At 63.2% G+C, this 22,738-nt stretch overlaps 2 protein-coding genes across 12 annotated transcripts in view; both read right to left on the reverse strand.

Annotated features, from left to right (window-relative positions):
* Positions 1-5,419: 5,419 nt before the first annotated feature.
* NKX6-3 (NK6 homeobox 3) lies at positions 5,420-8,049 on the reverse strand. Its single transcript, XM_087763027.1, has 3 exons — positions 7,306-8,049; positions 6,062-6,231; positions 5,420-5,985 (listed from the first exon to the last, which is right to left on the reverse strand). The coding sequence occupies exons 1-3, from the start codon at positions 7,685-7,687 to the stop codon at positions 5,755-5,757; spliced, it is 783 nt and encodes a 260-aa protein (XP_087619153.1). The 5' UTR covers positions 7,688-8,049; the 3' UTR covers positions 5,420-5,754.
* Positions 8,050-8,728: 679 nt separating this feature from the next.
* ANK1 (ankyrin 1) overlaps positions 8,729-22,738 on the reverse strand; it is a 40,275-nt gene continuing 26,265 nt past the window's right edge. For 4 of the 11 annotated variants that reach the window (XM_087762914.1, XM_087762916.1, XM_087762909.1 and 1 more), the window contains 18 exons: positions 22,508-22,644; positions 22,196-22,420; positions 21,623-21,777; positions 21,233-21,444; positions 20,890-21,121; positions 20,634-20,730; positions 20,033-20,261; positions 19,757-19,882; positions 19,551-19,670; positions 19,248-19,332; positions 18,913-18,987; positions 18,209-18,340; positions 17,870-18,016; positions 15,650-16,202; positions 14,743-15,001; positions 13,341-13,424; positions 12,898-13,065; positions 8,729-11,011 (listed from right to left, as the gene is read on the reverse strand). In XM_087762914.1, coding sequence (XP_087619040.1) covers positions 10,985-11,011; positions 12,898-13,065; positions 13,341-13,424; positions 14,743-15,001; positions 15,650-16,202; positions 17,870-18,016; positions 18,209-18,340; positions 18,913-18,987; positions 19,248-19,332; positions 19,551-19,670; positions 19,757-19,882; positions 20,033-20,261; positions 20,634-20,730; positions 20,890-21,121; positions 21,233-21,444; positions 21,623-21,777; positions 22,196-22,420; positions 22,508-22,644 — 3,063 coding nt within the window. In that variant the 3' untranslated portion in view covers positions 8,729-10,984. The other 7 variants (XM_087762918.1, XM_087762910.1, XM_087762912.1 and 4 more) reach the window with 5 other exon arrangements.

The raw sequence follows: 22,738 nt of genomic DNA on the forward strand, positions 1-22,738 counted from the left end.
ACCAGCCCAGGCTGCTCAGGGCCCCGTCCAACCTGGCCTTGAACCCTGCCAGGGCCGGGGCATCCACAGCCTCTCTGGGCAACCTGGGCCAGCGCCTCGCCACCCTCACAGTAAAGAATTTCTTCCTAACATCTCATCTACATCTCCCCTCTTTCAGTTTGAAACTGTTCCCCCTTGTCCTATCGCTATCTGCCCTTATAAAGAGCCTCCCCCTCTTTTATACAAGCCCCCTTTAAGTACTGGAAGGCTACTATGAGGTCTCCCTGCACCCTTCTCTTCTCCCGGCTGAACAACCCCTGCTCTCTCAGCCTGTCTTCGTAGCAGAGGTGCTCCAGCCCTCTGAGCATCTTTGTGGCCTCCTCTGGATCCGTTCTAAAAGGTCCACATCTTCCCGTGCTGAGGACCCCAGAGCTGGGGGCAGGGCTCCAGGGGGTCTCCCCAGAGCAGAGGGGCAGAATCCCCTCCCTCGCCCCGCTGGCCACGCTGCGGGGGATGCAGCCCAGGATGCGGTTGGCCTTCTGGGCTGCCAGCGCACATTGCCGGCTCATGGCCAGCTTTTCGTCCCCCAGCACCCCCAAGTCCTTCTCTGCGTGGCTGCTCTCAATGAGTTCTTCTCCCAGTCTGTTCTCATGTCTGGGATTGCCTCAACGCGGGTGCAGGACCTTACACTGGGACTTGTTGAACCTCATTCGTTCATACGGGCCCACTTCTCCAGTGTGTCCAGGTCCCCCAGATGGCATCCAGTCCTTCAGGTGTGTCAGCTGCACCCCTCAGCTTGGTGTCACCTGCAAACTCGCTGAGGGTGCACTCGATCCCGCTGGCTGTGTCATTGATAAAGATACTGAACAGCACCGGTCCCAAGACAGAGCCCTGAGGGACACCACTCGTCACCGGTCTCCACCTGGACACAGAGCCATTGACCGCAACTCTCTGGATGCGCCCATCCAGCCAATTTCTTATCCATCGAATAGCCCACCCTTCAAATCCATATCGCTCTAATTTAGAGATAAGGGTGTTGTGTAGGACTGTGTCCAAGGCTTTACAGAAGTCTAGGGAGATGACACCAATCGGTCTTCCCTTAGCGACTGTTGCAGTCACTCCATCATGGAAGGCCACCAGGTTGGTCAGGCACGATTTGCCCTTGGTGAATCCATGCTGGCTTACTCGGATCACCTCCTTGTCTTGCATGTGCCTTAACATTGCTTCCAGGAGGATCCGCTCCATGATCTGCCCAGGCGCAGAGGTGAGGCGCGCTGATCTGTAACTCCCCAGGCCCCCCTTCCTACCCTTTTCAAAAGTAGGGGTGCTGTTACCCTTTTTCCAGTCCTTGGGGACCTCACCTGACTGCCGTGACGTTTCAAATATGACAGAGAGTGGTCTTGCACCTCCATCAGCCAGTTCCCTGAGGACCCTGGGATGTACGTCACCAGGTCCCATAGGCTTCTGTTTGTTTAGTTTTATCCGATGGTCTCGGACTTGCTCTTGGCTGACAGGGGGCCCCTCGCTCCCCCAGCCCTCTCCTAGAGGTTCTGGTACTTGGGGGTGCAGAGAGCCCGGCTGCCAGTGAAGACTGGGAGGAAGAACTCATGGAGCAATTATCAGTGATCTGTTACACCTGATCACCGTTAACATCAGCCTCACCAAGAGAAACCAGGCTGTTCTTGTTTGGTGATGGAGACGCCCTTTTGGCCCCATGCTTTTCACTGTTACCCCAGTTTCTTGTTCTTCTGCCCAACTTCAGCTATGGCAATTGATCGGGGGGGAAGAAAAAGCAGCAAAGCCTGGTATCTTGTCCTTTCCACTTAAGGTAACAAAGGAAAAAAACCAGATGAAGGCAAGCAGGGCAGGTTGCAGTGCATTGCTTACGCTCCTGTGCTACCAACAGAGGCCAAACCAACTGCTGGTCACTACCAGACAGAGCTCAGGTACCCAGGCTGGGCCCCCGCCTTCACGACGAGTTCGTTATGGCATTAAGGGTCTATTCACCAGCATTTTGGTTTACTTGTTTTACTACCCAGCTTATTAGGTACAGCTCCTAACACCAGTTCACCAGCCCCCCATCTGTGTCTGTTACCGATGGGGCTGTTGCTTTGCTACTTAAAAAAAAAAAAAAAGAAAAGAAAAGCGCAACCCTTGTCTCCTTGGCGGTTGTTACATTTATGCAGTTTTTGAGCATCATCTTTTAGTTGTATAAGAAATGCTGGGTATAGCACACACCTTATGGGAGTTAACCTGTAGCGTGGTTAAGCTTCAGTAACCAAGCAGGTGTGTGTTACCCTGTGGTACCTGCCTAGACCGTTTAATCACAACATTTTACGAGCTGTGTTTCCCCTGTTTCCTGCTTGAGTCACCTGCTTGCCCGAGAAGCTATTGCTGGCCGCCCTGGCAGCGCCTGGCTGGGGGTGACGGCCTGATCCGGCCCCAGTTTTGCCTGCCTGAGCTTTGCTGCTCTGGCCCCAAGGCTTGCAAAGCTTTTCCCTTGCTCGGGGCAGGAGGGGGTCGTTTGGCCTAAGCCCCCCGCCGTGCCGTGGTCTGGCCAGCTCTGGAGGGTGCCCTGGCCCCAGAGAGCTGTGGGGTACCCAGGCAGAGCCGCGCTCTCTGGGTCCCGCGGGTGCCCCTTCCCCACGTGCTGAGCTGCAGCTTGAGCCATAGCACCGGGCTGGGGATGTGGGCATCGCTGCCAGCCTGTCCCCCTGCCTGGACAGGGTCCCCAGGCTCTCCTTCGCCTTTCCCCAGCCAGCAGCGCGCTCCTGAGCACGCACCCACACCCTGCCCTGCACCCAGAGCTCCCATCGCGGGGCGGGTGCAGGCATTGCCTTCAGGCTCCGCAGCCTCAGACCTGGCTGCCGGTGCCCACTAGTCTTCTGCCCACGCCTGGCTCCCCTGGCCCCTGTCACAGGTGCCGTGGTGACGTGCGGGAGCCCTCCCTGCCTGCCCGCCCGCCTCCCCAGCCTTGCGGGACCTCCAACCGCCCCGCCGAGCTCGGGGGGCAGCCCCGCTGCTGCCGGGATGCTCCGCAGCAGGCAGGGAGCTGGCCGGACAGGTTAGGAGGCACACATCCATCTTTCCTCGGCTCCCCCTCCTCATGCCCCCAGTCAATACGTCTCTCTCCGATGGGAAAGTTAATAAATTTAGCTCTAGATTAAAAGTATCGATCATTTCATTTGTAAGCGATAAATAACCGGGGGGAGCGCTGGGCGGCCCGCGGGGCAGGGGCTGCTGGCTCTGGCTGCAGCAGCCATGCAGCCCGCTGGGGCTGGGGGCCCTCATATGCATTCTGCCCGGATGCTGGCATTGATTTGCTATTAGTCTCCCCGCACCACCCAGTAGCACATCATTCCCGGAGCCGCTATTAATGGCCTTTTGATAAATAATCACTTGTAAGTCAATAAATTTTTATTAAACAGTGTGGCGCTTTGATTTATGAAAATCCGACGGGGTTTGTCTGGGAGAAAAGGGATGCAGAATTGAAGCGGAGCTGCTATCCATCTGCCTGCCAGGCCGCCCTGCCTGCGCTCGCACCCACACGCCCCCGGAGCAGCCGGCCCCAAGCTCTGCCGTGGGCTCGGCAGGAGCCCTGCCCGCACGCCCCAGCGCTGCCCAGCCCCAGGCTGGCCCCGGCTGCAGGGTGCGAGGTGGCTTCGGGGAGGGCAGAGCTGGTGCTCGCCCTTGGCCAGGCTCCGCGTGCCCTGTTGAGACCCCAGCGCTGGCCGGGGACCGCTCTCCTGCAGCAAGCCACAGCAGCAAGCGGCCGCGCCGTCTGCGTGGCAAGCGGGACCGCAGGAGCAGCGGTCCTGAGGAGGGTGGTCCCGGCCACCGCCCTGGGGCCCTGCGCAGAGCAGCACTGCTCGGGGGACCCGTCCGGCTGCGGGGATGCACGGGGCAGCCAGGCTGCGGCTGCGATTTGTCACTCTCCCCGGCTGCAGCAGGCCCTTTGCCACCTGCTTTATTTGTCTCCCAGCCCTGACGTGGCATCAGACAGGTGTTAAACTACTTAATCACTTTAAAATTGTTTTAATTTTCTGTTTTGTATTGATCTCCACAGCACCAATTAATCAGCTCACTGGACCAGGCAGTTAGTACATTAAAAATTGTCAGCCACGCTGGGCAGCTTAGAAAATGTCAAAAAAATATCCCGACAGCAGTCCCGCACTTCTCCCACCGTATGGAGCCTGCTCCTGCCGAGCGCTGGCTCTGCCCACGGACGGTGACGTGGCTCTCCCGGCCCTGCCACGGGGCCGAGGCGCGTGGGGCACGCAGCCGCCGCCGCAGCACTGTGCACCGCGCTGCCCGTGGGACCTGGCCTCCCACGTTCTCACAAAGGGTCCGTCCGCTCTGCTACCCTCTGGCATTTCTCCCATCGAGGCAGCAGAGGGGCTGCGTGGCTGAGGGGAAAGAGTTACGAGCCCCATGCTCGCTGCGGGGCTGGACGGGGACCTGCAGGAGGAGATCAGCCTTCCCTAAGCCCTGGGAAAGGGCTGCTCAGTGATCAGGGCTCCCTGCAAAGTCACCCCAGTCCAGCACGTGGCAGAAAGCGACAGTTTGGAGAGGACTTGAAGCCAAACGTGGGTCTTGGGGCCCAGGCAGACGGTGACAGTCTGCAGCCCCACACCATGGCTCCCTGCCACAAGGCTCGTGCTCACGGCCGCTGCAAAGCCCCAGCGCTTCAGGGGCTTTGGCCATCCCCAGGGGTGGACTTGGCCACTGGCCTGTCCTCAGATGCTGCCTGCAGCCACAGGGGAGGGCAGCTTGGGTTGCAGCCCCCAGCACCTCCTCCGTGCCTGTGCCACGCTGCTAATCAGCCTATGATGGGCCGGCAGCACCTTATCTCCTATCGATTTCCTCCCAGGACACGGCCGGTCTGTTTGCTCACACCTGGCTGGCACTTAGTTGGCTCTTGGCTGAACAACTGCCGAGCTTGCCGGGCCCCCAGCAGCGTGCCTGGGCCAGCAGGAGCCCCTTTGGCATCCTGAGCGGCTGGGGACAGACGACCCTATGTGGCACCCACCACTGGCGTGCAAGAGCTGAGCCGCGGGGAGCCAGAGCAGGGGGCACGCGAACATGTGTGCACACCCGTGTGCATGTGCGCAGCCCCCGCCGCACAGGGTGCAGCACGGGGGGGGGAGGTCCACGAGGTTGGCAGCAAACACACCGGGGCTATTGACGCCGCATCAATCCTGCGGCCCCGACAGGTGAATGGGCTCTCACTCACACCGTTAAGATAAATGATATTTATTTGCTGCTAATAGGTTCCAACAAGAGGCCCCAACGAGTGACTTTTGAACCAGCACCTCTTGCTGCCGGTGCACGCCCAAACCAGGGAAAACCCTGGGAAACATCCCCCGGGCTGCCCTGCTCCCGTGGGCTCCTCCTGCCCCCCACACAGCACCACAGCCACGGCCCCTTCCCCTGCCTGGCACACAGACCCTGCCCCGTGCGTGCTATCCCAGCCCCTTCTCCGGCCCAGCCTCACGAGGGCACCCTGGACCGCGCGCCCGCAAAGCAAGCGCTGGGACTTGGCTGGGGCTGGGACCTTTATTTCGTCAATGCTGACAGCACGGCCGCGCCTGACGCTGCCCACGCGTGCTGCTGCCAGCCCTGCGAGCCATGATCCCTGGGCGGGAGCCACCAGGAGCGGGGCGGCAGCCGCCCCATCCCCGCAGCCGGGCGTCTGCTGGGGGGTCACCCCCCTGGCAAGAAGCAGGTGGCCAGGCCGGGTGCCCCCTGGCCCAGAGGGGCGGGCTGTGCCAGCGCTCAGCCGCTGTGCGTGCCCAAGCCCAGCACCGAGAAGGCAGCGCGGTGCTTCCTCAGCAGCAGCCGGATCTTCTCGTCATCCGAGTCGGGGTCCAGGGGCTTGTTGTACTCGTCGTCCTCGGTCTCAGAGGCTGCCCGCTCTCCGCCAGAGCCCCCTGCCCGCTGCGAGGATGAGGAGGGCTCCAGGGCGCTCTTCTTCCTCCATTTGGTCCGTCGGTTCTGGAACCAGACCTGCCGCCCCATGGGAGCGGCTCGGTTAGCAGCCACCACGCCACGCGCCCCGTGCCACGCAGGGACCCACACTCACCTTCACCTGGGACTCAGTCATGCCAAGGGAATAGGCCAGCCGTGCTCTCTCCGGACCCGCCAGGTACTTGGTCTGCTCAAAAGTCTTCTCCAGAGCGAAGATCTGGTGCCCCGTGAAGGTTGGGCGCGTGTGCTTCTTCTTATGGATGCTGTCGGCCAGGTGAGCGGGCGCTGCGGGAGAGGAGGAGGAGGGAGGTGGGTGAGCACCTGGTCTCTCTGCAGTGCACGGCTCTGGGCAGCTCTCCCCTTCCTGAACACGGCACCAGCACACCCACCAGCCCTCAGCGCCCACAGGGTCCCTCCACGCTGGCTCCCCTCCAAATTAAAACTGTATTCTGGCTTCAAGGCTTCAGCCCCATCCCAGGAGGGCCGAGTTGTGCGGGCCCCACACAGCCAGAGCCGGGCCGTGCACCTCCTGCTCGCAGACAGAGCTCATTTGTGGCACTGAGAGGGGAAGGGTTCTCAGCAGCAGTGCCTGACCCCAGAGCCATGCAGCACCGGGAACACCGTGCCCCCATGCCCCACACCTTGCAGGATGCATGATGGGAAGGCAGGCAGAGCTGGTCCGTTCGTAGCTGTGCTGGGAGCGGAGGGCCAAACTGGATGACCCCTCTGCTCCAAGAGCATCACCTGGAGAAGTGGGAAGGGGACCACGGCTGCAGGTGCTGAGCGGCTGCACCCAGCCCCTGGCCCAGAGCCTCCCGGGACTCCCCACGGGACAGGGGGTGCACCCATCCTGCCCACCCTCTGCCACAGCAGCAGCATGCTCTGCAATCCCCCTGCCAGCTCTCCACCAGGCAGGCAGTGCTGCCAGCCCAGGGCCAGCCATCCTGCCTGTCTCTGCCCCGAGCTGGCCTGGGCGCTGACCCCAGCAAGGCTGCCGGAGGGACGGGGGATCTCCAGGACGGTGGGCTCTGCCTGTCCTTGCCAGCTGTGGCTTGCCTGGGGGCTCAGCAAAGAGTGGGGCTAAGCAAAGAGTTAGGCTAAGCAAAGAGTTAATCTCTGCCGTTGGAGCTGCCCCGAAACCTCTGCGGCAGGTCGAGGTCCGGCCGTTCCCACCGTCCCGGGGCAGCCTGCAGGGTGACCAGCCATGCCTCACGCAGGGCGATGGAGAAGCTGTGGCCTGGGCAGCTGCCCCACATCCCTGCCCCGGTGCCAATGGGTCGGGGCTCCGCGGGGCGCCCACCGTCTGTGGCGCCCACCCACCCACCCGCCGCCCACCCACCCTGGCCCCGCTGTACTTACGGCCGCCGCACTGCCGGCCGCCCCGCCAGTCTGGGGCCACCTCTGCCCAGCAGCTCCGGCCCCGTGGCAGGTACTCGCCGCCAGCCTTGGGGAGGGCCCCCACCTGGGGCCCGTAATAGACGCCCGGGGAGCTCAGTCCGTTAAATCCGCCTGCGTGGGGGTAGCCGGGGAGGAGGCTGCTGTTCGGCGTCGCCGTGGGCCGGCTGAGGATGTCGGAGATGCCGTGGGGGGTGCCGGCGGCCAGCTGGGCGCCAAGCCCGGGGGGGCCCAGCTTGTAGAAGGAGCTCTGCACCGAGTACTGGCAGACGGGCGCCTTGGCCTCGGGGAAGGGGCCCAGCGAGGGGCCATTGAGCAGGAAGGTGCCCGGCAGGTTGGCGTCCATGGCTCTGGCACCGAGGCCGCCCTCAGAGCCCGGGGTGCAATGGCTGGCCCATCCCCACCGGCCCGGGGGCTACTGGGCCCCGGGGTCCGCCCTGGCCGGCGGGCACCCGGGTGGCCCTGGGACCCTGGCGGGCTGGCCGGGGGGCCACGTCCCGGGCGGGCAGGTGGCCACGGGCAGGGCCAGGGCGAGCGGCCCCGGCTGACCCCGCCGAGGTGGCACCGGCACCGGACACTCAACTTGGCTTGGGGAGAGCCAACATTTCTCTGATAAAGCTGAGGCCCATTAGAATACGGGGCCCCCATTGGCCGGGCGGCTGCAGGCGGCGGCTCCCATTGGCCGGCTCTCCGCGGCCGCGGCTGCCATTGGCTGCGCCGCGGGGCCAGCCCGGGATTGGCCCGGCCCAGACAAATTGCGCTTTGAAAGGCGGCGGCGGGGGGACGCGGCGGGCGCTGGACAGCGCCGGCGGGATCGGGGCGGGATGGGGCGGGGTGGGGTGGGGTGGGATGGGATGGGGGGATGGGATGGGATGGGATAGGATATGATATGATATGATATGATATGATATGATATGATATGATATGATATGATATGGGGTATGGGATGCGGGATGCGGGGCCGGGATGCGACAGGGCCGGGCAGGACGCGGGGCCGCTGGACAGCGCAGCCGGGATGCGGTGGGATGCAGGGCCGGGATGCGGTGGGATGCGGGGCCGGGCCGGGCGAGGCTCCGGCGGGGCCCCGCGGCTGGGAGCCCCCCCCGCCGACGCCCTCCGCAGCAGCACGGGGCGCCGGTGGCAGCGGCCGGGCTGCTGTGAGATCAGCCCCCGGGCTGCTGTGGGATCAGCCCCCGGAGCTGCTCGGGGGCGCAGGCACGTTTCTGCAGCCTCCCCCAGGAATGGCGGGGCACAAGGAGCTGCCAGCCCCCGCCACTGCCCCTGCCCTCCTGGTGACGGGGTACGGGCAGAGGGGAACCCCTCCCGGCCACACACCCCGCAGCCTCAGCCTCCCCCCCACCCTCAGAAAAGCAGAGACAAGACACAGTCTGTGTTGGTTTCTTTATTAATTCATAGTCTGATAGCTGGTGTACAGGGAAATGATCTATACATCAGGGGCTAAGACAGGGAGATCCAAAAGGCTTGTTTCCATAACAATTAAAAAAAGGAAATAAAAGTAATTTTTAAAACTTCTAAAAAGCTTCTAGTGTGCAGACTGCAGCATTCTCTAGGCTCAATGTCGGGTGCAGCCTCCCCCTACCAGCCCTACGAGCAATCTGAGCGCAAAGCAATGTCACTGCAGGTGCCTGGCACGGCCGCAGCACAGCACATTCCCTAAGGCGTATACAAGGCCAAAGCACAGGACCCACACACAACTCTACAGTGATGCTACGGAGTCAGCTGTCGCAGTGGGTCTAGGGAGGTTATCGTACACAGCAAGGGTGATGGATGGAGAGTCCGTGCCTATATGGCTCAGCTTTGGGGTGGGGAAGGGGTTGCTCTGCTCTCCAAGGCTAAGCTGGGTCGTTTGCTTCGCTGCAGCCAGGCTTCTTCCCGACTGCAGGGGAGCCAGGGGCTTTCCCGGCAGATGCACACCCAATGCGAGACAGGGCTGCCCTGCCAGGGCCACCGGCCCGAAGCTGGAAGTGGGCTCGCTCGGCACGTGGCCGCAGGGAGCAAACTCGGGCCCTGCGCAACAGGTCCGTGGCCACCTCCAGGAGAAAGAGCAGGGGGTCCCCACACCACTGTGCTACAAAGACCAGGCCCCCACCTTGGTTAGGTAAAGGACAGAGTCGGGGACATGGGATTTACTGCCACTGCCTGCATCTGGCCCTCCTGGGGTCAAGTATCGTAGCAGATTCAACCTCCTGCCCCCCTCAGAGGTGCCTGGGCAGCTCTGCCCGTCAGGGCTCTCCTGCTGGAGCGGCTGGCCCCGGGACTGCCCTCGCTCCCGGGGTGGCCGCTTGGGCCAGGCCGCTGCAGCAGGGCCTTTCGCCTGGCCGAAGCGCAGCCACCAGGGGAGCAGCCCCCCGTGTCTCCGGGGTTGGTCCTGGGAGGGTCAGCGTCCCCGGGGTCAAGGGGCCATGCTCATTTGTGCCCTCGCAGGGGAGCCAGGGGACCCTGCAAAGCCCTTGCACGGGGTGCGTAGCGCAGGGCTGCTGGCTGCTGCCAGCTCCTGGCTCATCTCCTGAGCAGATATTGTGCTGAGTAGAGCTAGGCACAACCCCGCGTGTGGCATAAGCGTCCCCTGCTCTGTCTCGCTACCCGCTCTCCCTGGGCCCCAAGCACCCCAGTGCAGGCCTACAGCTTCACGCCAGCTGGAGCCAGCACAAACTGGGGTTTGCACCATGGACAGGCCCGTGGGACTGAGCCTGTGGGCCCCTCTCTTCAGGCCAGGAAGGGACCAGGCTCGGGCGCAGGGGCACAGGGCAGGGGCAGTCTGCTGCCCTTCTCCTCCTACAGCCTCCCAGCTCCGTTCACCAGAGCTGCTCACCTACTCCAAAGGTTTTTGCCCGTCCTGCAGCCTGAAGAGGTATTTGGGAGCGGAGCTGTTAGTGCTTTGTACATACTGCTAGAGTGTCCCTAGGGGTTTGCATAGTATTTATTGGTTCATATACACAAGGCTGATTGCTGTACAGTTTACACTTTCAACACAAGCAACGAGCTCAGTGCTCAGCCCAGAGCCCTGCCCTGGAGGAAGACGTTGCACGTGCTGGGGAGAGGAAGGGCAGCCCTGCACCGGCCCCTCTGCCCAGGGCAGTTGTGCTCCCTGCAACCCGCCTCTCGCACACCTCCTGGCAACTGCTGCCCTCCCCGTAACCCAACACTCACTGAGAGGGATGAGAAGCGAGTCCAGCAGAGGCAGCACGGGTGATGGGGGGTCGAGCCCCTCTCCTTCCACGGCGAGCAGCGCCGTGCTGCCCCAGCTTCCCTCTTGCAGCTGGAGCACGGGCGTGGGGATGCATTTACACACGCAAATGCGCAAGGATGGAGTCTCCTTCCCTCTCGTTCTCTGCCAGTCCGGCTCTTGCCTCCCAGAGGAGCTGAGAGGATGCCCCGGTGCGTGCTGCTGTCTCTGGGCTCCTGGCAGCAGCGGGGCAGGGACGGAGGCCCCTCCGTCAGTTTTAAGTACTGTAGCTCATGCGTCTTGCAGTCAGTCGGTCATGCGGATAGGACGGTAAGTATGTCTCATACAGAAATCATGCCATTAGCCTATAGAAACATGTACAGCCAGCCCTGCTCCCCTCCACTCTCTGCTCTCCTCTCCTCTCTTCTCAGGTATGTGTCAGAACGTGTGTGGAGTTCAGTGGTTTGGTGTTGAGGTGAGATCCTGGAGAAACACAGAGAGACACAGAGAGGGGGTTACCAGGCGTTCACGGTGGCACAGCCAGGAGAAAGGGTGGGGGCAGCCAGGTACGCGGCAGTCCCAGCCCCTTCTGCACCCCGTGCTTGTCCCACACGCACCCATCCTGCCCAGCTACCGCAAGCCAAGTTTTGGGGGGTGTCAGAGGGGAAGACCCCACACGTTCCTAATGCACACCCTGGGCCACTTCTGCACGCTACGGAAAACAGCGAGAGCAAAGCAGCAGGAGCACTGCCCCAGAGAGATGCAGACCCAGGGACTGTCTGGGGTAACACAGTGGAGACAGGAGGGAAAGGGAGGACAGACAGACGCAGCCATGCATGTGCAGCAGAGGCCAGAGGACCGGCCGCCCCTGCCTGGCAGCTCCTCCCCGGCTCAGGCAGCGCCTGGCAGCTGGGCAGCATGCACGCAGCACCTTCCCCCAAGGGCTGCGCTGCCGGCCCAGCAGCGAGCGGGCAGAGAACAACGATGCAGCTGGGCCCACGTGTGCTGTGCCGAGCACCCTGCCTTCAGCCTGGTCTCGTCCCACCCAACAGGGAAGGCAGGGGGGCAGGGGATGCACAAGACTCAAGGGATGATCCAGTGCTCACGCCGAGGATCAATGGAAGAAACGTCCTGGGCCAAAGACAGGTCCCCTGCCCTCAACCCCCACAAGCAGCATGTTCCTGCACCCCGCCACTCCTGCTGCCCTGATGGCCACCAGCACCGTCCTGCCACGGCCTGCACCCGCTTTCCTGGCCACAGGAGCTTCAGCAGACCTCACTGCCGCCCTCTCGTGCCGTGCGTGGCCGGCAGTGGCAGCCGCTCGCATCTCCCAGCAGGAATGCCGGGAGCAGAGGCAGCAGGCCGTGGCCCAGGAGCACTGCGACACCCCTCATCTGGCTCAGGAAGCTGCGGGTGCCCGGCTGCACCCCGTGGCAAGGGGAGGCAGGGGCACCAGGCTCCAAGGGCTGGTCTCGTCTGCCACAGGGCTGCATAATTAGTGCTGATGGATGAAGGGGACAGCTCTGCTCGGACCCCATGCAAATGCTGTCCACTCCTGGAGCAGTTTTGGACAAAAAATACCCCTCTGCTGCAGCCCAGCATAACCAGGAGTAACAACCCCGCAGCCCTGTCACCGGGGACCATTACCCTGAGCGCCCAGGGTGCTGTGACCACAGTAGCAGCCCCTGTGCTGGGCCAGCCTCTGCACCAGCAGCTGGCAGAGCGGGGCACCCCGTGCCCATTGCACCCAGGCCCTGGGCCCAGGAGTGTCTTAGCAGCAGGGGCACGCCGCTGCCCACCCTCAGAACTTTGCTGCAGCGCAGCAACCTCTCTCTGCAGGCCAAGGGCTGGACACAGCCCTGTTACACTTTCCCCAGGAGGATGTGCATGACCAGCAGCTCGGTGCAGGCAGCGGCATGGGGAACTGGGATAGAAGGAAGAGCAAAGGTGGGGTTACCTCAAAAGAGGCCATTTGAGGGGTCACTGCTTCCCCCTTTTCAGGCTGGCTCGTTTCACTATCTGAGCCCCCATCCTGCCCCCGGAGACCTCCGGTTTCGGGACACGCACTCGCACCTCCTCCTGAGGAAGCCGCAGGGGCAGGAAGCAGGACATCACCCCGGTGAACAGACAGACATAGAGAAGAGGACAGGAGAGGGAAAGGCAGAGTCAGTTGGCAGAAGACACCGAGCAAGAAGACTGGTGCAGTGGGCAAGAGCTGCCCCTGGAAGCCTTAGAGGGGAAACAGGAGAGGAAAGCAGGGCAGAGGAAAGGATAGAGGGTGGCAGAGTCCCAGAGCTCGCGAGTCCTGCAGAGACGGTGCTGGCCCCAGGCAGGGTGCCTGCAAGGCAGGGCTATAAGCCACACTGTACCTTGGCCCCCAGACTGTCCCGGTGCAGGATGGAGTATTTCATTAAGTGATTGTCCTCAGCCTCCAGGTCTTGGGGCTCCTGCAGGGAGCCCTCCAGGATCAGCTCCTCCTGCTCCTGCCTGTGATCCGTGTCACTGGGGCCCAGCTGACGCACCACCTTCCGGATGACCTGCGGAGACCCGCCAGAGCTGGGCATCACAGCTAGCCCCCAGGCACCATGCCTCCCTCCTCACCCAGCCTGGCCCTGAACCACACGTGGTGTGCAGCCTCTGTCCCCTGTGCACGGTCTGGCCGGAGAAGTGCCGTGACCGTAACCGAAGACGGTGGGACGCGGGTGCCCTGCATGGGCCCCTGGGCTGCAGGGAGAAGCAGAGCAGCCGGGCAGAGGGGACAGGAGAAAGGCTGCAGCACACCCTTGCCCACACCATGCCCTTGATCACTCACCTTCTTGGTGATGATATTGCCTTGATCATCTGTGAACTGCTCCTCAGTCACCTGCTCTCCGGGGAGATGAAAGCCTTCGTTTCCCTGCAGCAACAGGAGGGACATCAGGGCATTTCAGGGGGGTGAGGGGAGCCCCTTTGCAGGCAGAACAGTACACCTGACATGCACCCCACAGCCTCCATCTCCCACCCTGCCCCGTCCCTTCACTGCTCTCCTCTGCGTCTGCCCCGGGGCTGGTCTCAGCTCCCTACTCATTACCTTCACAAGGACACGCCGGCGGACAACCCTGGTGGAGAGAGCCTCCTCGTCATCCGCCAGCCCCAGGCTCTCCCCGAGCTCCTTGTCCAGCTCGCGGTGGGCGTGTTTGAGCAGAAAGCGGACAGAGCCCCTGACGATGTGCATGACGTTCTGGCAGCTGACCAGGAAGAAGGCCAGCAGCACCAGGGCGATCAGCAACTGGGCCAGGAAAGCCCACATTCTGCCTCGGCGCGTGCAGCCGCACGCGTGCCCCGTGGGTCTGAGCCCGCCGCTCAGAGCCCGGCCATGCTATTCGGCTGGGACGGGCAAAGCCCCCGGGGCAGGAGCAGCCCTGCGGGTCTGCAGCCTGGCCGGCGCGGTGCCCTGGCTCTGCGGGACGACTGCTGTAACCCTAGCTGCCGCAGCTCAGCTGGCCGTGGGCGGTGAGAAGGGAGCGGGCAGGTGGGGCGTCCTTTGCGCTCACGGCTTCTGTCAAAGTCATGGGGCCAGGACTGCGACAGCACCACCCGTCCCCAGCCAGGCAGTAACCGGGACAGCCCTGTCCCCCTTCTCCGTCGGCTCGCCAACAACCTGTCTTCCTGGCTTTGGTGGGAGGGCAGCGTGCAGTCCTCTGTCACGGGACAAATGAAGCCCCGGGCAGGAGGCAGGGGTTCGAGGTGTCACTGGAATTGCATGTGACTCGGGAGACACGCACTGCAGAACTGCGCAACCACCTCCGAGCACGGCCGTGCTGCCGGGATGGCTGTGCGTGCCCTGGCCAGGGAAAGGTGCTTGACCTCACCTTGTACCTGCCGGCTCCGTGTGGCCGTGGCAGGATGCCCACCACCCAGCCTGGCCCCCAGACCAGCTCCATTTCTGGCTTCAGCAGGCTGTTGGGCCAGCAGCCAGGGCAGATACTCAATAAGGAAGCAGGCAGGGAGGCTGGCTGGGTTATAAATGGAGAGCAAGAGCTCAGGTATCAAGCACAGCAGGCTATTCTGGGCCCAGAGGCACCCCCAGGGGCAGGGGCCAGGAAGCGGGCCAGGAGACTTGTGCCTCTGCTAGCACCCGGTCTGCCCGGCTGGCCTTGGGGCAGGCTCAGGAAAGGGCTGTCCATAGGGTCTCCACCTCCTGCGGGGCTGGGCACCCCTGCTCTTACCCTCACCTGCCCAAAGAAGCGGCTGTCTGCCTCCTCCTGCCAGCCGCCCGTGGGGTGCTGGGGCTGCCAGTCGCTGTCCTCTGCGGAGCTGACCCGCATCAGCTCCACGGCTGGCACCAGGACCTGCTCTTGCTCCTGGCCCTGTGCCCCGGAGGCCGTGGTGTGCATCGGGAGCAGCCTTCGGGTGACCCCCTCCTGCCAGGAGCCCGCTGTCAGGTCCTGTAGGCAGGAGATAAAGGAGCCTTCTGCATTCCAGTCCCTCAGCCTGGGCACCGGAGAGGGACAGGGACAGGGAGAGAGAGACAGAGAGAGAGAGGCAGTCAGCTTTGCCGTGGAGTGCTGCACCCTAAGCACCAGCCTACCTCCGGCGGGCACGCCGGCGCAGCCTGCACCCCGCCAGGCGCTGGGCTACCCGGCTCATGGCACTGCCGGGCACCCGGCACAAGCAGCACAAAACGCGGATGCACAAAGGGCACAGGCCTCCTCCCTGCCACGCTCCCTGCCCACCCCACAGCCTCGCGGCCTGGCTGTGAGGGTCTAAGGCAACGCTGTGGAGCATTGCTGGGCTCTGCCAGGGACCTCATGGGACCAGTGCCACTGAGAACGCAGGAGGACGCAGCCCAGGCTGAGATGGCTCCAGTAAGCACAACCTACATGCAGGGCCTGGCTGTCTGCCTGGCGTCCCTCCCAGGTGCTCTGCAAGGAGCCCCCCAGAGCATCTCCAGAGAGGTGCAAGGCACTGGGACCAAGCCACTGCTCTGTCTGCCAGGGACGCCCGGGCTCCAGAGCTGGAGACCAGCAGAGAAGCAAGCGAAGCTGGGAGATAATAGCAGCTGGCTCAGCACAGGGCAATAGCTGGCGAAGCAGTTCTGCTCCCCTCCCACGGCCACCCCGGCGCCCCAGGCTGCACTACCTGTCTGCGCTCTTCTCCATGATGTGGCTAACAGTAGGTGACGCAGTGATCCTGGCTTGCACCTTCTGCTGAACTGAAACAAAAGAGACTTCACTCTCCGGGTCCTGCTCCCCAGTCCCTGGCTGGCGATCACCGGCTGGCATCTTCCCCTCTGGCCTCTGCCCCTCCTCCTGCTCTAGAAGGTCAATCAGGCCATTCATGGCATCTGAGTCCACTGTGTCATCCTCAACCAGGTCCATAGAGCCCATGGGGTCTGGGCCATGCACGTCTGCTAGAAGCTGCCCCGGGAACCGGCCTTCGCTTGTGGCGTCCGAGTCCTCAGCCTTGCTGCACTCCAGAGAGGAGTCCTCAGCAGTCACCAGCGAGGGGGTGAGCCCCGAGGACCACACCTGCATGTCGGACATCTCCATCAGGGCGTCCTGCTCAGTGGCGGCCATGGGGATAGCATCCATGATGGCCACCTCATTCCAGTACTGGTCGGCACGCAGCGGGGATGGCAGCGTGTAATGCAGGGAGGCGGGGGACAGCAGCTCGTCCTGCAGCGAAGCGTAACCTATATGGGCAGACAGAGGCGACATCTCCAGCAGCCGTCTCACGCACACACCAGCACAGTGGGGCGAGAAGGGAAACAGCCTCTGGGAGGGTGCCTGCCCCAAGGACAGCAATGGCCATGCCACAGACCCCAGCGGCTGGGCTGAGCAGGGCTGCGCTCACAGCAGCGGCTGCCTTTGCACGGTCCCTGCAAGTGCTGCCGTGCTGCCCTTCGAGTCCTGGGGCTGGTTTGGGCAGGCCCTGGGGCTGCCTGCTCCCTGCGGGGATGACTAGCCTGGGGTACACACGATGCCCCATCCACACTGCAGGACACAGTGCCCTCCTTGCTACCCTGCTCCATCAGCCCCCGGATCCCTGCCCACAGCCCCCATCCAGCGTCAGCTGGCTGACGGTCAGCCTGGAGTTCAGGTGGCCAAGTCTGGCAGGCACTGACTCCCAAAGTCCACCCCTCTCCACAGCACAGAGAAGCAGGCTGGAAGTAGTTCCATGAGCAGGGAAGCATGGCCCTGGTACATGTCATGCAACCCCAAGGCCCTGCGGGATGCAGCCAGGGCCCTACAACCCTGTTGGTGTCACCAGGGCTACAAGCAATTGTCACGTCCTCATCAGCCGGGGCCATGTGCACAGCCCAGGCACACCGATACAGACTACAGCCAAGCCAGGCACTCCCACCCACGCAGGTGGCTTTACTCAGCCTTTTTCAGCTCTGAGCCACTAGCTCTCCTTTTCCACCCCCAGAGATCAGCAGAGAACCTGTTCTGCTCCCCAGGCAGCCAGGGATTGCTAGCCACAGCCGAGGCATGGGGGACAGCTGGGATCCCCGGCAGAGAAAGGGCACCTCTCCCCTGTGCGGGTGCCTGGCCGGGGGCAAGCAGTGCAGGGCCAGCGAGGGAAGGAGCGCAGGGCGGTGCAGGAGAAGGCCTGGGGTGGCCGCCTGCAAGCACGACAGCCATGAGAGGGGCAGCCCCCGGTGACATGCAGTTGCTGGAGCAGGACGCGGCTCCCGGAGGCCTCAGCTGAGGTGGAGACAGTGGAGACAGGCAGTGGAGGAAGATGAGAGAAGGAGAGGCCAGGAGGAGCTCAGAGGCAAGAGGTGACAAAAAGTGACCCACAGGAGTGCCCGCACCTGACGGTGCTAGGTGGCATGTTTGAGAGAGCAGAACAAGGGGAGAGACAGAGAGGGAGAGAGCGATGAGCCAGTGCTGCACGGGCAGTGCCCCGGTGCAGGGCTGCAGCAGCACAAAGCCCTGTCCCTGCCCGGCGCGCCAGCTCCCCAGCAGCACACACTGCGGCTGGCTCTGTCCCCAGGGACGCTCTGCCCGGGACCCAGCCCGAGCGCACCACCGCAGCCGGACAGCCAGGACTCTGTGAGCCCCCCGGCCACGGCTCAGCTGGCACAGCCAGAGGCACCTCTCGCTGGCATGTCGGGATAAGGAACGTGTGTCCACCCCACCTGGGGAGCTTCTGAGAAGGCAGTATGGCAGGGCCAAGCTTCCTGCAGCACAAGCCCAGGTGAAGAGGCCACGTATGTCAGCAACACCTCGTGCCCACTGAGCTCCCAGCGGGCCACTGGCGCGCCCTGGTCAGGCAAGATACCAGCCCCGATCTGTCTGCATGGACTCTGTCCCCGGGGCCCTCCTGCAGCCCCTGCCAGAAGCCGGGACTCACCATTCATCTGGGACGGCGAGAGGGAGTAGTCTCTGTCCATGTAGCGCCAGCTGCCCTTCAGGCTGCGGCTCTGCCGGCCGGAGCCCTCCAGCGTGTTGACGATCTCGCTGCGGTCAATGTTTCTCAGCGCCGTGTACAGACTCTCGACTGCAGGGGGAAGCCAGTGTCAGCAAACTGGTCACTGGGGGAACACAGCCATGCCCCAGCACCCTCCGGGTGGGCAAATGCGCATGAACCAGTGGCGTAAAGCCAGCCAGTGACCCCTGAGCATGCACACGCTGCTCTGCACAGCCAGCCCTGCCACCTCCGCGCCTGTAACAGGGCACTGCAGATACTCACTCTTGACACTCTTGCCCTCGCGGCTGACCCAGAGGTTGAGTAAGGCTAGGCTCTGCTCCAGCAGGGAGTTGGGGTTCTCCCCACGGATCCTGTTGATGTCATCCACCCCAAACTGCAGCTCACGTGCCAGCTCTGCGGGAGACACCACATCTCAGCATCACACCCTCCGGCGCCCACCACCAGCCCCCGAGCCAGAAAGACTAGGGACGTTGTGAAGGGCTCAGCCAGACCCAGCACAGAATCCCCCACCTCAGGTACAACTGAACATGGCAGAACATGCAGGAGCAGGAGCTGGGACAAGGCAGAGGTTGAAGCCCCTCTGCCCAGGCTGGCTGTGACCAGCGTAGCAGCGTCTCATGCTAAGGAGAAGCATGGATACTGCCCTTGGGTGTGTGGCTGCAATCACAGCAGCGATACGTACAAGACGGAACAAAACCCTAGCCTGGTATCTGTGCAGGTGAATGCATGCACAGCTGCAAGAAGGTTCATTTCAGTGCCACGGTGTGCTCACAGTTTAGCACAAGAGCTGGGAGGCAAGGCCAGCCTGCCAGAGGAGCTAGTGCAGACTGCATGCACACCAACTGCATCAGGACCCAGCTCCCTGGACAGCGTAAAGCACATTCACTCCGCCCTGCAGCACGTTTCCAGCCTTCCCAAGTGTCAGCTTTCCGAGGAGTGGTGTGCATCCTCAGGTGTGGACTCACCGGCCCAGCTGAGGCCCAGCTGTTCTGCTATGTCGACCATCTTCTGGTCTGCCTTGTCCGTGCTGCTCAGAGAGCCTGGGGGAGAAGAGGGAGTCACAGCTTCAGCTGCGCAGGGCCCTGCACCAGGGTGGAGAGGGGAAAGGGGTGCTGGCTGGGGGGGTCTTGCAGCGCCGTAGGCACGGCACTGCCCTGCAGGCAGGATCAAGGAAACCCTCAGGGACAGGGAAGCTGCCACGGGCGCGAGTACGACAGGGTCAGCCCAGCCTTTCCACCGGGCTTGGGCACCCCAAGCACAGGTGGTGAGCAGGCTTGAACAGTCCCAGCAGGCTGCGTACCGAAACTGGTCTCGCTTAGGATGCTGTATCGCTCCCGCAGAGACAACGGCGTCAGTGTCCTCCTCCGCTCCTCACTGCCGCTTCCCTGTGAGAGTGGGGACAAATCAAGGGGTCGCCAGCGTGAAAAGAGGGCAGCAGCTCTGCCCTGGCACCGCTGCTTTTCCCGCAGCCCCAGAGCAGCACGGCGTGGCCACGTGGAGCAGCTGAGGAAGAAAAGCTGACAGCAAGGGCTGTCTCCTGCACCTGGGAGAGGGATGGGTCCCCACCACCCCCTCCCAGAGGTGCCAGAGACCCAGCACTGACCTTGGTGCAGGGTGGTATGCTGATGTTCAGGTGGCAGAGCACATGCTGGAGGTCCTCATATTTCATGGCCTTGCGCAAGAAAGACAGGGAGCCGCTGGCTTCCCGGCTGCTGTCCCGAACCTGAGCACCGAGAGCCCGGTTAGGTGGCCTGGCACAGGGCAGGCACAGGGGCCCCAACACAGCCCAGCCCCGCACCCTGCCGTTACCTTGATGGGGATGGCAAGACGATTCTCCCGGAAGGACTGGAAGAGGAAGGTGCGGGGCTGAGTCGCCTTCTTGACAGGCACCAGGTTCCCTGAGAGCTCCACGTGCAAAGGCATCCCCTCCACCACCTGGCAGAGAGCAGAAAACAGGCTCAGTCCCTGTGCAGAGCTGCTTCTCCTACCCCTGGACTCTCCTCCCTGGGCCAGGGCCAGGCATCAGTCTCTTGCTTGGGCAGCCTTCTCCCTGCTGCCCCCCCACGCATGCTGCTGGGGACAAACCTCAATGTCCCTGCTGCGGGCCACCTCGGTGAAGTTTTCATGCTGTTCTAAAGTCTTGTCAACCTTGTCATCGGTCATGCAGTAGCAGCGCAGCCGGCCTTCCCGTGCATCATTCATCTTGGCAAACACCACGAATTTGGCCATGTAGGGCACGGCCGTCAGCTCCTTGTACAGCATTGTGGCAAAGTGCACGGCCTCGGCTGTGCGCGGGCAGTCGGCCAGCCAGAACCTGCGGGAGGGCTGGGTCGGGGTGCTGCCAGGCAGGTTCCCCAGCGGCACCAGGAGAGCTGCCCCCCCCCAGCAGTAAACTGCACCACAGAGGGTGCCCCAACAGCTCTGGGTACAGGAGCAGCACCATCCGTGATGGGGACCCACCCAAGCACAAGGAATGGCCCCTTCCCTCTGCACCCCCAGTGTTTCTGACACGTGCCAAGGCAGCGTGGGGGTCTCAAGGCTGGAGGCAACTGCCCTGCACGTGGGAATGGGGCAGCACCACAACGAGCACAGGGGCAGGAGGCTCCTCCTGGCCCAGGCTGCACCCCAAGACAGCCCGAGGAGCAGCAGATGTCCCCAGATGAGCACACGCTCACCCAGGACTCACCTGGCAGACACATTGGTGGTAAAGTTAGCACACTCGTTTTCATAGGACAGCTTTGTGGTGCCTGTTATGTCTTCCCACTGGGCTTGGGCTGTCCCTCCTGCAGCAGAAAGCAAGGGTGAGCATCCTGCCTTTCCATAAGCCTGGGGTCTGCATCCCCCAGGCATTGCTCTCTCCACTGCCGTGCCCTGTCCTTAGCTCCCAGGAGCTGCATCCTGCTGAGGCAGCCCAGCCCGTCCCCACCAGAGAGCACACTCGCCTGCGCAGCAGGGGTTGGCAGCCTCACCGATCACACTGCAGAGCAGGCGCAGGCTGGTGGTGTCACCCTCGCCACTGTCTCGGGGATTGTCTTTCCAGGACGGTGGCAGTGGAATACGGAGGCCAATGGGGCGGTGGAATTTCCTCCGGCGCGGCTCCACCGTGACGATGGGGCTGAAGGTTGCCTGGTTCCCCAGCAGCTTAGTCACCAGCTCGTCGGGCACGGGCTGCGCCTGCGGGCAGCGCAACCATGGGCGTCAGGGCTGGTTTCCCCTGAGCTGGGGCACAGCCTGGGTCTGCTGCCTACCCCTGCCCAGCCCTGGGCCAGGCTCTTTGGGGCTCACCTGCAGGGCCAGCCTCACTCTCTTGGTGACAGCAGTGTCTGGGAAAGTGGCCCGTACCATGGGCACCAGTGTGCTTTTCAAATACCCTCCCTCAGGGCCGATCAGATCGAAGTCCTGACAAATCCGGGACATGACCACGAAGTAGAGAGGGAAGTCAGTGGTGATGATGCGGCAGACCCTCTTCTTCTCCAGCTCCTCCAGGCTCTCCAGCTCTGCAAGGGCAGCACAGCCATCAATGCTCACACACCAAGCCTGCAGCTGTCACCCACCACCCGCTCCAAGCTGCACCGACCATACCATGCTCAGCGCCATCCCACCACCCAGGCCAGCCGCAGCCCTGCCTGTGGGGAGCTGCATGGTGCCGAGGCCCCGCCTGCCTGCCACGCTCACCCTCATCCATGCCGTTAAGCAGCTGGTCCATGTAGCTCTCCTCATAGCGGTTGCGGTGCTCCTTCCAGACAGAGCCGTTCTCGCTGCGCAACACCACCAGCTCGCGGTCTCCGCGCCCATACGAGGCAAAGTGTGGGATCTCCACAATGACGGGGCTGCAGACAGCAGAAGAAGGGTGCTTGCACCTACACGCTGCCTCCAGGACACGCAGGCAGCAAAGTGGCCCTGGGCAGAGTACCTGCCCATGCTGTACAGCCGCCAGAGGAGGAAGGCAGGACTGCTCCCACCCCTCTCTCTAGGAAACAGGGCTCTGTGCCCAGCAGGACCGTGCTGGTCAGGGCTTTTCCTACCACAGCACAGCTGCTGCTCCTTTATGCCAGAATGACCCACCCCAAAAACATGCTGCGCCTGGCCAGAGGTGGGATCTCTCCTGCACCAGACCCCCAGAAGCAGAGATGGCAGAGGTCTTGCCCCAGCTGGCAGAGTCTCCAGAGGAGCCCGGATTTGTCCCCAGGCCTGAGGGACAGCCCCAGCGTGGGCAGCTCCATCCGCTCTGTTTCCAGCTGTGCTTACCTGAGGAACTGGGCACCAGCAGGCCCCAGGGCGATGATCCGGCTGGCCAGACCCTCCTCCTCAGCCAGCTGCAGGGTTGAAGGCAGCTTTTGGGGCTTCACCAGGCGGCAGGTGATGCGGGTCGGCGCGGCACAGGCGCGGGGCGGGATGACCACGCGCAGTCCGTGGTGCCGGCTGCCCCGCATGGAGCCGCCGCGGGCATCCACCATGAAGCTCACCAGGAACCTGGAGCGGGCAGAGGCACGGGCAGGTGGGCACCTTGCAGCCGGCTCAGGCGCAGAGCGTGCATGTGCCGTGCGGGCGGGCACTCACCCTGTGTGCACTGGGCTGGCCACCGGGCTGATGTTATCCGAGGTCTCGGTGGCGGGGCTGCTGGGGATCAGGGAGTCCTCGTCGAACTCCTTGGAGGGCTGTGTAAGGCAGGGAAGAGTCCCCACGGGCACAGGGTCCTATCTGGGGATGCTGAGCCTGCCCACTCCTCCCCAGTCTCACTGCCCCTCCCTGGCCAGTCCCGTACCACCGGGTCCATCCCCACCACCCACC

Source organism: Nipponia nippon, unplaced genomic scaffold, assembly GCF_047370975.1.
Source record: "Nipponia nippon isolate SJK-2023a ecotype South Korea unplaced genomic scaffold, ASM4737097v1 scaffold_27, whole genome shotgun sequence".
Classification (NCBI taxonomy): Eukaryota; Metazoa; Chordata; class Aves; order Pelecaniformes; family Threskiornithidae; genus Nipponia; species Nipponia nippon.